We start from the raw sequence: 11,025 nt of genomic DNA on the forward strand, positions 1-11,025 counted from the left end.
ACATCATGGGCAGCCCTATCTCCTCAGATCGGCAGCGGCTCTCCAGGGTCTCTGGCGAAGGTCTTTCACATCACCTGATCCATGTAGCTGGAGATGCCGGGGACCTTCGGCATGCCAAAAAGAGGCTCTTCCATGGAGCCACAGCCCCTCCCACTGCCTTCGACTCAATCCGGCCCTTGGGCCACCAAGGTCAGTACAGACTGGTTCCCAGAGGGGTTTTTATAAGAAACCTTATGGGTTTTCTCCCACTTTCTTTTTGTGAAGTTATTCCCCCTTTTTGATGCCTCACCTGCCCACCAGGAGGTGCTGTTGAGCCAAGAGAGCGGCCGTCTCTGCCTGCTTCCTGTGCCGGAGCTCCTGCAGGGCTTGTGCCGCGGTGCCCTCCATGGCCGAGGGGCTGACGCACTGCATGCTCCTCTCGTCTTCGTGCTCCTGCCCCCTGGATCTGAAGAGGGGAGAAAGAGCCAGGCATTGCCCCATACCTCTCCACTGTGCATGATGCGGAAAAGGCGCTCTACTCCTCCTCCTTGAGGAAGACCAAGGAACCTAAGCTCCCTGAAATCTCACTCGGCTTCTCTCTGGCGCCCAGAGATCCCCCGGAATGAAAATGGCTCTCCAGACCACAGCGATCCACTTCCCCAGAGGAAAGGGCAGCTTCGGACATCCCACCCTGCTGAATGTTGGTAGAGCATTCGCTGGCAGGGGCTCATGGGAATTGTAGTCCATGGACATCTGGAGGACCACAGGTTGACTACCCCTGCTCTAAGGAGCAGGCAGTCACTCATTAAGACAATCATGACACTGGAGGAGAATATTAGAAAAATACCAGGAAGGTTAAGATCTAACTATGCTAAAAACGCCTTCTCCCTGGTGCCCCCTGCAGGACACCCTTCATGCCCTGTTGAATCATGCACATTACGTTACAGAGCTTCCATATTCCAATACTGAGGTTTGGAATAGTCCCCAAACTCCTCTCTCTCCCTGGGCTCTGCCCCCGAATATCCAGGTCTTCCCCAAGCCAGGGTGGGCCACTCCACTCTCTGCTGTTTCTTGCGCATGCACCTGACATTGAGCCGTGCGCCAGGGAGGCAGGCAAGGGACAGGACGCTCCCTTTGCGCAGGCCGCAGTCCACCAGGAGTTCCAGCTCCGACAGCTTGTCCTCCTTCACGTTCTGCGGCAGAGAGGCCCATGCCGATGGCCCTGCGGGGAGACAGCGAGAGTTGGCACAAAGGCTCCCCCCCCCCACTCCCTCACAGCGCATGGCGCAGCATCATAGAATCATAGAGTTGGAAGGGGCCATACAGGCCATCTAGTCCAACCCCCTGCTCAACGCAGGATCAGCCCTAAGCATCCTAAAGCAATATCCTGCTGCCTGGCAGAATGAAGGCCATACCTCATCTGTCGATAGGGTTGCCAACCTTCAGGCACAGCCTGGAGATCTCCTGGACTCCCGGCTCATCTCTAGAGGATGGGGATCCACCCCCCCTTGGAGAAAACAATTCCTTCGGAGAGTAGAGCCTAGGGCATCACATACACTGCAGAGGTTCTGCCCTGCCCCAGGCTCCCCCCACCCCATCTCTGGGAATTTCCAGACCCGTAGTTGGCAGCCCCTCTTATCATAGTAAACTAATAGGAATTCAGTGCGATGGAGTAATCTCTCTGTAGGCCTGACTCTTGGAAGCTCAAACCATGAAAATCTTGTCGGTCTTGAAGATGCTGGACTCAAACTTTAGGATGCTCTAGGCTGATCCTGCCCTGAGCAGGGGGTTGGCCTAGATGGCCTGCATGGCCCCTTCCAACTCTAGGATTCTATGATAAACGCAGCTCTTCTGCTGCAGACTGGCTTGGCTACCCACGGAAAACTCTCTCTGGCTTGATGTCCCCTAAATACCCAGGAGGTCTCCTTCCTTTAGCTGCCCCACGGGACACATGGAGACGAAGCTCCCGCTGCCCTCTGACCGGGGCCTTACCGTAATGGGCCTGCAACATCTCGGCACAGAGTTTCTGCTGCAGCACACGATACTTCCTCTCCACGGCGGCCAGCACCCTGGAGGGCTCCTCCCCCAGCAGCGTGGCCAGGCCCCCGGAGTCCCACCTGCGGCAGAAAAGCACCCGGTTACCAAATTGCAGCATTTTGGGGGTTGCGCTGAGCAAGAGAGGCTTGTGGGAGAGTGGACAGTGTGTGCAATTTGGATCAGGGAGACGCCACTTCAGAATCTTGCTGGATGATCTTGGGCCAGAGGGTCCCCTGCAGCTGCTTTCTTCTGAATAAGAGCCCCTTGGTCCATCAAGGTCGGTGTCGTCAACTCAGGCTGGAAGCTGCTCTCCAGGGTCTCAGGCACAGGCCGGTCCCACCCCCTCCTGCCTGGTTCTTTTTAACTGGAGATGCCGCCGGGGATTGAACCCAGGACCTTCTGTGTGCCAAGCACGGGCTCTTCCTCTGAGCCACCCCACTTCCCTAACGTTCAGTCCTACCTTTCCAGGGGCTGTTCCGTGCGGCTCCTTGCCCCCCACCGATACAGGGAAGTGCTGCTCCCCCCGGTGCTGGTGCCCTTCAAGAGAGGAAAGAGAGTCAGCTGGTGTAAGGAGAGCCGAATTCAAATCCTGGCTTTCTCCTGGATTTGCTGTGTGGCCTTCCCAATTTGGACAATGAATAAAGATATGAGGAGGCGAGTTCTCCTTCCTTGGAAGTTTTTGAGAAGAGGCAGGATAGTCATCTAGCAGAAATGCTGATCTTATGAACTGTGAGTGGGTGGGCAGGAGGGGATGTGTCTCTTGGGGCCCTTCCTGGCATAACCAGGGAATTGCTGGCCGACCCTGTGGGTTGGTAGGTGAAATTCCCCCAAGCCAGGCTCGATTCTGGAGATTTTTGGTGGATGGGATCACTTGGGCATGAAATTGAGGTCACCTTGGGTAGGCAGTTCCTGCATTGTGCAGCTGGTTGGACTAGATGACTCTGGAGGTCCCAACTCTATAATTTTATGAAGGTTCAAGGGAGTGGCAGGTTAGAGTGGTTGAGTGATAGGGTTAGAATCCTAGAATCATAGAGTTGGAAGGAACCTACTTGGTCTTATATGCCGCTTTTCTCTACCCGAAGGAGGCTCAAAGCGGCTTCCAGTCGCCTTCCCATTCCTCTCCCCACAACAGACACCCTGTGAGGGAGGTGAGGCTGAGAGAGCCCTGATATTCCTGCTCAGTCAGAACAGTTTTATCAGTGCTGTGGGGAGCCCAAGGTCACCCAGCTGGCTGCATGTGGGGGAGGAACAAGGAATCCAACCTAGCTTGCCAGATTAGAAATCCGTTGTCCTAACCATGACACCAAACTGGCTCCTTTCACATGAAATCTATCTTGAATAAAACTTTGTTGGTCTTATATGTGTTTATATTATACCTCCAATATTATACCTCTCATGTGTCTTAGGACTTTCTCATCCATCCATCTCCCCACCCGGTCAATCAGGTCAGAGGTTGGTTTCTTTGGAGGGGGGGGGCAATTCCTAGTCTGGACAACTGCAAAGTCAGGGCAGGCAGAAGTCCCCCCCCCTTTTTCTCCTTACCCGCTGATGGTGGAGAGGCCGTCTTCTCCCTGCACGAGGCTCTTCCCCCGGCAACTGGATGGCTCTGAAAAGCCAGTCCTGGGGGAAGAAAAGCCACAGACAGCTCTGGAAGGAAAGGCCAGGAACCCACCCACCCACCGGCTAGATCTTGACCCCCTCCCCTAATCCCAGCCCCAACACACACAGCCATGGGACTGAATACAGAGGCTCCAACATCCTGGACTGGAAATGAAAGATCAAGCGTCGGAGGGGAGGGTTGCCCGCTGTGGGTCAGAGATTTGGGGATGGAGCCTGAGGAGGGCAGGCCTTGGGTCAGGGAGGGGTCCCAAGGGGGATACTGCTCCAGAGGCCCCTTCCCAAAGCAGCCGTTTGCTGCAAACTGATCTTTGTCCTTTGGAGATTAGTTGCAACCCCAGGAAGCCTCCAGCTACCACCTGGAGGTTGGCATCCCTGGACTGTGGTCCTGATGCCTCTGAAGACCGTTAGCCGTGTCACTTAACATAGATCAGCTCCCCCGGAGAAACTGGGTTGACTGTATGGACATTCTCCCCTGCAGAGGTGCCCCCTTCCCGGACTTCCGCCTCCCCTGACGGGTCTGCTTCTCCTGAGCCCCAGACAGGCTCTAGGTCAGGGGTAGTCAAAATGCAGCCCTCCAGATGTCCATGGACTACAATTCCCAGGAGCCCCTGCCAGCAGGGGCTCCTGGGAATTGTAGTCCATGGACATCTGGAGGGCCGCAGTTTGACTACCCCTGCTCTAGGGCAGTGGGCCCCATTGCAGCTCCCACTTCCCCCTCCTCCGGCTCCAGCCCCACCCTCCCCAGGTGTTTCCCGACCCAGCGGGGGCCACCCCAGTCTAGAGCCGAATGCTTGGTTCTGGCCTCCGCTCACAAGCTGCTGCGAGGCTGATCCGCACCGCCCCCCCCCTTACCTCAATGTCTCTCCAGGCCACGGTGGGCCCCCGACTCCGGAGGAAGTCCTGCCAGGCCTCACCTGTAGCAGCCGCATGGGGCACCTGTGCAAGGAGCAGCTCGGCATCCCGGACAGACAGGTATCCGTCGTGGTCAGAGTCCAGCAGCTGGAAATCCCAGTACAGCTGGGGAGGGAGAGACCCTGCTTAGAGCCACGTCTCTGTTCAGGCCTGGGGGCACCGGCTGCTTTTGGATCAGGGCTCAGCCGGCATAATGGCGGTGAAGAGCGGGGGCGGGGTTTGAGCCCCCACTCCTCCTCCGCATGCAGTCATTTGGGGGACCTTGGGCTAGTTGCAGTGATCTTAGAACTGTTTGCACAGAGCAGTTCTCTCAGGGCTCTCTCGACCCTGCCTCCCTCACAGGGTGCCGGTTGTGGGAGAAGAAGGGAAGGGGACTGTAAGTCGCTTGGAGATTCCTTCAGGTAGTGATAAGCGGGGTATAAATAAACCACCTTCTCCAAAGCGGCTCAATCCCCCCTCCTTCCTTTCCCCACAGCAGGCGCCTTGTGAGGTTGTTGGCTCTGAGAGAGTCCTGAGAGAACTGGGCATGGCCTGAGGTCCCCCAGCAGATTTCTTGTCTCTTGAAGTGGTTAAAGAGCGGCAGCCTCTAATCTGAAGAACCAGGTTTGATTTGCCCCTCCTCTGCACGAGGCCTGCCAGGTGCCCTTGGGCCAGTCACAGTTCTCTCAGAGCTTTCTCAGCCCCACGTGCCACACAGGGTGTCTGTTGTGGGGAGAGGAAAGGGAAAGTTGTTTGTAAGCTGCTTTGGGACACCTTCGGGCAGTAAAAATCCAGGTATAAGGACCCAGTTCTTCTCGTCTCTCTCTCTCCTGGCAGATGGAGAGAGTCGTGAGAAAATTGCCAATGATCTCAGAATTGTAGCCATGTTTGTCACCTTTTGCACATACCAGGGCTATCCAGGGCAGTGCCCGTGGGCCCTAGGGAGCCTGATGGTCCTTCCCTTGCCCTTTTCGTGGAGATTCCCCTTGTCACGCAAGGGTTTTCCATGGGAGAAGCACCAGGAGGACCGGCAAAGACCTGGGCGTTCCTAGTCGGTGTGTGGCTCCTTTTCGTTCTTCCCAGGAGGCATGGAGGGAGCTATTCCCTTTAGCTCCACCTCCTGCAGAAGCCATTTTGGGTTTGGCTCTGCCTAATATGGAAGCCATTTTGGGGAGGTGCCCACCTCTTGTCCAGTGCTCCCCACCAGTCCTCTCTTGCAGAGTGAGACCCCCCCCTCCCACCCTGCCCACAAGGAGCTGTCTGAGATGCCTGCAGCCCACGAAATCTTCTTCTGGAATAAAATTATGCTTGGCCTTTAAGTCAACTCCAGGGCCCTGTTTGTAACTGCAAGTATATCACACCTGCCCATAGGTGAGGTACAGCCATTCAAAAATGTCTCATGCAGGGGGGGGGGGACACTGAGGAAATTTTTACTCAGAACCGGAATGATCTGGATTCACTGGCATTTCTGGATAGTTTTGATCCCCCCCCCCCCGCTCCTGCCCTGCTTACCTGCTGCTTCAGGTAGCTCCGTTGTCCAGCGTCCAGTAAAGTCTCCAACAGCCTGTCGGAGCAGCAGCCCCCCCACGGCTGACCTCCAAAGACCTAAAGAATGGGGGGGGGGAGTGTTATTAATAGCCCTGAAGGCCAACACACTAGGGGTGTTTCTGCACTCCCCCGACCCTCCTTTGTCGATCCTGCTGGATTCAGACTGAACAGAACAAATTGAAACAGACTGTGCTCTACACTTAATTTTCTGGCTGCTCTCTCCTTCCTGGTGAGGGGTTTGGAGACCAAGACGTAGGAAGAAAGGCTGGCGGAGCTTGGTCTGCTTAGCCTGGAGAGATAACGACTGAGAGGGGATCTGATCACCATCTTCAAGTATTTAAAAGGCTGCCATGTAGAGAGAGGATGGAGCAGAGTTGTTCTCTCTTGCCCCAGAGGGACAGAACGGAATGAATAGGATGAAACTAATTCAAAAGAAATTCCGTCTGAACCTCCGGAAGATGTTCCTGACAGTCAGAGCGGTTCCTCAGTGGAACAGATTTCCTCGGGAGGTGGTGGGTTCTCCATCGTTGGAGAGTTTTAAGCAGAGGCTGGAGAGCCATCTGACGGAGAGGCAGATTCTGTGAAGGCTCAAGGGGGTGGCAGGTGACAGTGGAGGAGCGATAGGGTTGTGAGTGTCCTGCATAGTGCAGCGGGTTGGACTAGATGACCCAGGAGGTCCCTTCTAACTCTATTATTCTATGATTCCACCTTGTGTGTGTAATCATCATTGTTCGGCTGCCCCCTTTTATTTTATTGTTCTTGCTATTATCTCAAATTCTGGAAATTCCAAAAGGTTTGGATGCCAGCCTCCAGGTGGGACCTGGGGACCCCCCATAACTCCAGCTCATCTGCAGCCTACAGAGACCAGTTCCCCAGCAGAAAAGGGATGCTTTGACGGGTGAACTGGAGGGCATTGCAGCCCACTGAGATCTCTGCCCTCCCAGGGCTCTCCTAGGCCGGAGCTGGCAACCCTAGTGTGTTAAGCCTGCAACCAAAATACCCAAGACCCTGACCTCATGGCAACAAAAACGTCTCTGCAATAAATGTACTAGTCTTCCGGAGATGTGCAAGATTGGAACCCAGCTGTCCCGGAAAGGCTGGCAAAATGTTGGGGTAGTCAAACTGCGGCCCTCCAGATGTCCATGGACTACAATTCCCAGGAGAATTCCTGGGAATTGTAGTCCATGGACATCTGGAGGGCCGCAGTTTGACTACCCCTGGTTTAGGGCATGAGGTTTCAGGAGATACGAGAAGAGTCTGAATGGAGAGCTCTGAGTCTTTTATCCCACCCCGGAGCTGGGAGAGGCATTGTCAAGAATCCAGAGGAACTGAGAAGTTGTAGGCCGTCTTGGATACAGCAAAGTTAAGGACAGAAATTTCCCATCTGTCGCGGGATAAGAATCCTTTGTCCTTAGTCTGCTCTGGGGGAACCTTAGTCCCGAACTTGAAAATTATCTCCAGTTCAGCAACCTTGAAGCTTGAGGACTCCCACTCTTAGCTCGGGAACAGAATATCCTGGGACACTGGGGGGAAAAAAACTGGTTTTTGAGCAAAGGGACTTGATAGACAGTTTATAAAACCAGCTGTGGGATGGAGTTGACAAGGAGAACATTTTCTCCCTCCCCAAAAAGACTAGAATTCGGGGGCATACATGAAGCTGAAGGGCAGGAGGTTCAGGACAGACCAAAGGAAATGCTACTATGTACAGAGAGGGATTACAATGGGGAATTGGCTGCTGGAGGGTGTAGTGATGGCCACCGGCAGAGATGACTTCAAGAGGGGCTCAGACAGTGGAGGATCTGTCCATCAGTGGTTACGGGCCCTGGTGGCTAAAGGGGAGCCACCTTCACGTGTAAAGGAAGTCAGGCTGAATCCCAGGGCCAGGAGGCAGCATCAGGGAGGGCCTCAGCCTCTGTGCTTTCTGGGGGCCCTGCAGAGGAACTGGCTGGCCCCTGGGTGAGGCAGGAGGCTGGACCATCACTGGTCTGACCCAGCAGGGCTTTTCCTCTGTATCGTGAAGTATTGGCGTCTTGCTCCACTTATTCTTTTGCACGGGGTCTGACCTGTTTGTCTAAGGTCTCTGGGTCTCCTGCAGCCACCAGCAGAGGACGGGAAGGTCAGGTTGCCAACCCAGGCTGGGAACGCCCTGGAGGTCTGGAAGTGGGTCCTGGGGAGGGCAGGAACCCCAGCGGGGACAGTGCCGCAGGTTCCACCCTCCGACGCATCCGTCTTCTCGGTAGTTGGAAGGTGAGCTGCAATCCCAGGGGATTCCCCAGGTCCCACCTGGAGGCTGGCATCCTTATGACAGTCTGATGTCGAGAGTCGAAGGACACGGCATCTTTTGCCGCTCTGAGAACCGGGAATCAGGCCTCTCGTGGCTCCACTCACTCACCTGGTGCACGGCAGCACGGAGCTGGGCCCGCTCCGTGGAGGTCCGGAACAGCCCGTGGTGGAGGCAATGCAAATCCCGCACGGCCAGGCTCTGCAAGCCAGGTCCTCTGGTGTCCATCCTGACCGCCTGGAAGAGGACAGGACGCTTCTGTCAGTAGGAGAGGAGGCAATCCCAGCTGGGGGGCACCGCTCAGATCTTCCCCTTCTGTCCCCTGGGGGATCGCTTAGACCAGGGGTAGTCAAACTGCGGCCCTCCAGATGTCCATGGACTACAATTGTAGTCCATGGACATCTGGAGGGCCGCAGTTTGACTACCCCTGGCTTAGACGGAGAGCAGAAAAGATAGGATGGGCCTGGGAAGCATTCAAAAGCCAGGCACAAGAGAGGAGTCATGGAGGTTCTATTGTATCCTACAGTTCTCGACTCTTGATAAAATCCCTGGAACTTGGAGGTGGAGCTTGGGAAGGCCAGGTTCCGGGGTGGGGCGAGGAAGTTCAGCAGGGTCTGAAGCCACAGAGCCCACCCTCTGGAACGGCCGTTTTCTCCAAGGGGTGAGTTCTCTGTAATGTTGGGCACTCTCTTGGCTCTACCCAGAGCTTGGCAAGCTTACATAGCTTGGAGATCCCTTACAATTCCAGAACGTTGGGCTCTGCTTGGGGGCCCGTGACCTCAGGGGTCCTAGGGAGGGGCCCTTCCGCAGTAAACGGAGCGCAAAAGTCACAAGAGACTCCCTCTCTCCGTCACAAAGTCCTTCCCCCAATGGTGAAGGGGCGATTCCTTTCCCCCAGGGCCACATCTCCACCCAGAAACTGGTAGAGTGCCTCACAGAATCCTAGAGCGGGAAGGGTCCTTCAGGGTCATCTAGTCTAACCCTCTACAGAATGCAGGAAATTGGCAAGGTTTCAACCCCAAATTCCCAGGGATTTCCCTGCTCAGAGCAGGCCGCCAGACTGCCCACGGGGGGACCTGAGAAACCACAGCTGCTCTGGGCACCCTGGAGCCGTTCGAGGGAAACCCGGCAGCCTCCCCGTTCCCCACCTGCTGGAGAAGATAACATGTTGTTTTCCCCGCCATTGGTTCTGATACCTTTCTCTAATTCTTAATGGGGGTTTTTAATGGGGGTTTTAATTGAGGATTTTACTGTTTGCACTTTGTATGTAACCCACCACGAGCCAACTTGTTTGGGAGTGGCGGGTAATAAATTTAATAATAATAATAATAATAATAATAATAATAATAATAATAATAATAATAAGATGATGATGATGATGAGGAGGAGGAGGTGGAGGTTCTCAGCGAGAGCAGTGATTGGAAGCACTCCTTCAGGGGTCCTGTCCCCCATCTCTGCATTGGGCCCAAGGAGGGATGCCAACCTCCAGGCAGGACCATGGGATGTACCAAAATGATTCCCAGACCACAGAGGTGAGCTCCTGGGAGAAAATGGCTGCTTTGGAGGGGGGGCTCTATGAGGTTGTAGCCCACCGAAGCCCCTGTCCTCCCCAGGCTCCACCCCAAAATCTTCAGGCGTTTACCAACTTGGGGGTGGTAACACTACCTCTCCCGCATCCGTGGCCGGGGGAGGGGGCACCAGGCCTCTCTAAGCCAGGCTGGTATTCCTTACCCCCTTGCCCAGTAGGGCTTGTCAAGGTCCTAGAAGGACAACTGATCTGACGATGGGGGTACTTTTCCCGGGAGAAAATGGCTGCTTTGGAGGGGGGGGGCAAGGGCAGCACACCCCACTGAAGTCCTTGTCCTCCCCAGGGTCCAACCCCTGGAGTCTTCCAGCCCTACGTTCGGGGGGTCATGAGGCTGGAGAATAGCCCTAACCAGAACCCAAATACCTACCTGGTCACTCCAAACTCCTCTAGCCCCCTGGCAGAGAGTCCCCCTCTGGGGGCCAATGGAGCTTCCCCTTGTGGCTGGTCGGAAGGCAGGCAGGGAGAAGAAGATTCTGCACCGTGTCCTTGTAGCGGGCGGGCGGGACTCAATAATTCATGGCCTCCCAGGTTCCTTTGTCTGCAGATACCTGAGAATGCCAGGCGGCAGAGGCGGGGACCTGGAGCAGCCGTTTCCGTTACAGCAGGGGACGCCCTACAATTGCTTTCCTTTCTCTTTTTTTGGTGGGGATGAAAGCCACAAAGGTCATCGAGCGTGCCAGCCCAGGCACGGATCCTATCCATGAGGTGCTCTGACAGGGCTTCCCTGTTGCAACCCCCCTGGGGAATGCAGTGGGAAAGAAGAGGAATTCAAAAGAATTCAAAATCAGCATGTTGGATCCTCAACGAGGGCCGGAGCCTTCTCGGTCCTGGCCCCCACCTGGTGGAACGAGCTCCCTGAAGAGATCAGGGCCCTGCCAGGACCCCCACAAAGGGCCTGTCAAAGGGAGCTCCACCACTGGGCATTCGCTCGAGTCCGCCCGGCCTAACAGGACCTGCCAGACCAACCTGGTTTCCTTTTTTGACCAAGTAACAGGTTTACTGGATCGTGGAAATTGGGTTGATGTCGTTTACTTGGATTTTAGTAAAGCTTTTGACAAGGTTCCCCATGATGTTCTGATGG

General features: G+C 55.3%; 1 protein-coding gene across 4 annotated transcripts in view; it reads right to left on the bottom strand.

Moving 5' to 3' along the window:
• Positions 1 to 8,590, bottom strand: part of LOC143838692 (uncharacterized) — a 28,051-nt gene extending 19,461 nt beyond the window's left edge. For all 4 annotated transcript variants that reach the window (XM_077340438.1, XM_077340437.1, XM_077340435.1 and 1 more), the window contains exons 1-8: positions 8,468 to 8,590; positions 6,040 to 6,132; positions 4,489 to 4,653; positions 3,559 to 3,636; positions 2,477 to 2,553; positions 1,972 to 2,096; positions 1,063 to 1,201; positions 290 to 445 (exon numbers count right to left, since the gene is read on the bottom strand). In XM_077340438.1, the coding sequence (XP_077196553.1) occupies positions 290 to 445; positions 1,063 to 1,201; positions 1,972 to 2,096; positions 2,477 to 2,553; positions 3,559 to 3,636; positions 4,489 to 4,653; positions 6,040 to 6,132; positions 8,468 to 8,584 (950 nt within the window). In that variant the 5' untranslated portion in view covers positions 8,585 to 8,590. The remainder of the gene's footprint in view (positions 1 to 289; positions 446 to 1,062; positions 1,202 to 1,971; positions 2,097 to 2,476; positions 2,554 to 3,558; positions 3,637 to 4,488; positions 4,654 to 6,039; positions 6,133 to 8,467) is intronic.
• Between the last annotated feature and the right edge of the window lie 2,435 nt (positions 8,591 to 11,025).

The sequence above is a fragment of the Paroedura picta genome, chromosome 5 (assembly GCF_049243985.1).
Source record: "Paroedura picta isolate Pp20150507F chromosome 5, Ppicta_v3.0, whole genome shotgun sequence".
NCBI classification, from domain to species: domain Eukaryota; kingdom Metazoa; phylum Chordata; class Lepidosauria; order Squamata; family Gekkonidae; genus Paroedura; species Paroedura picta.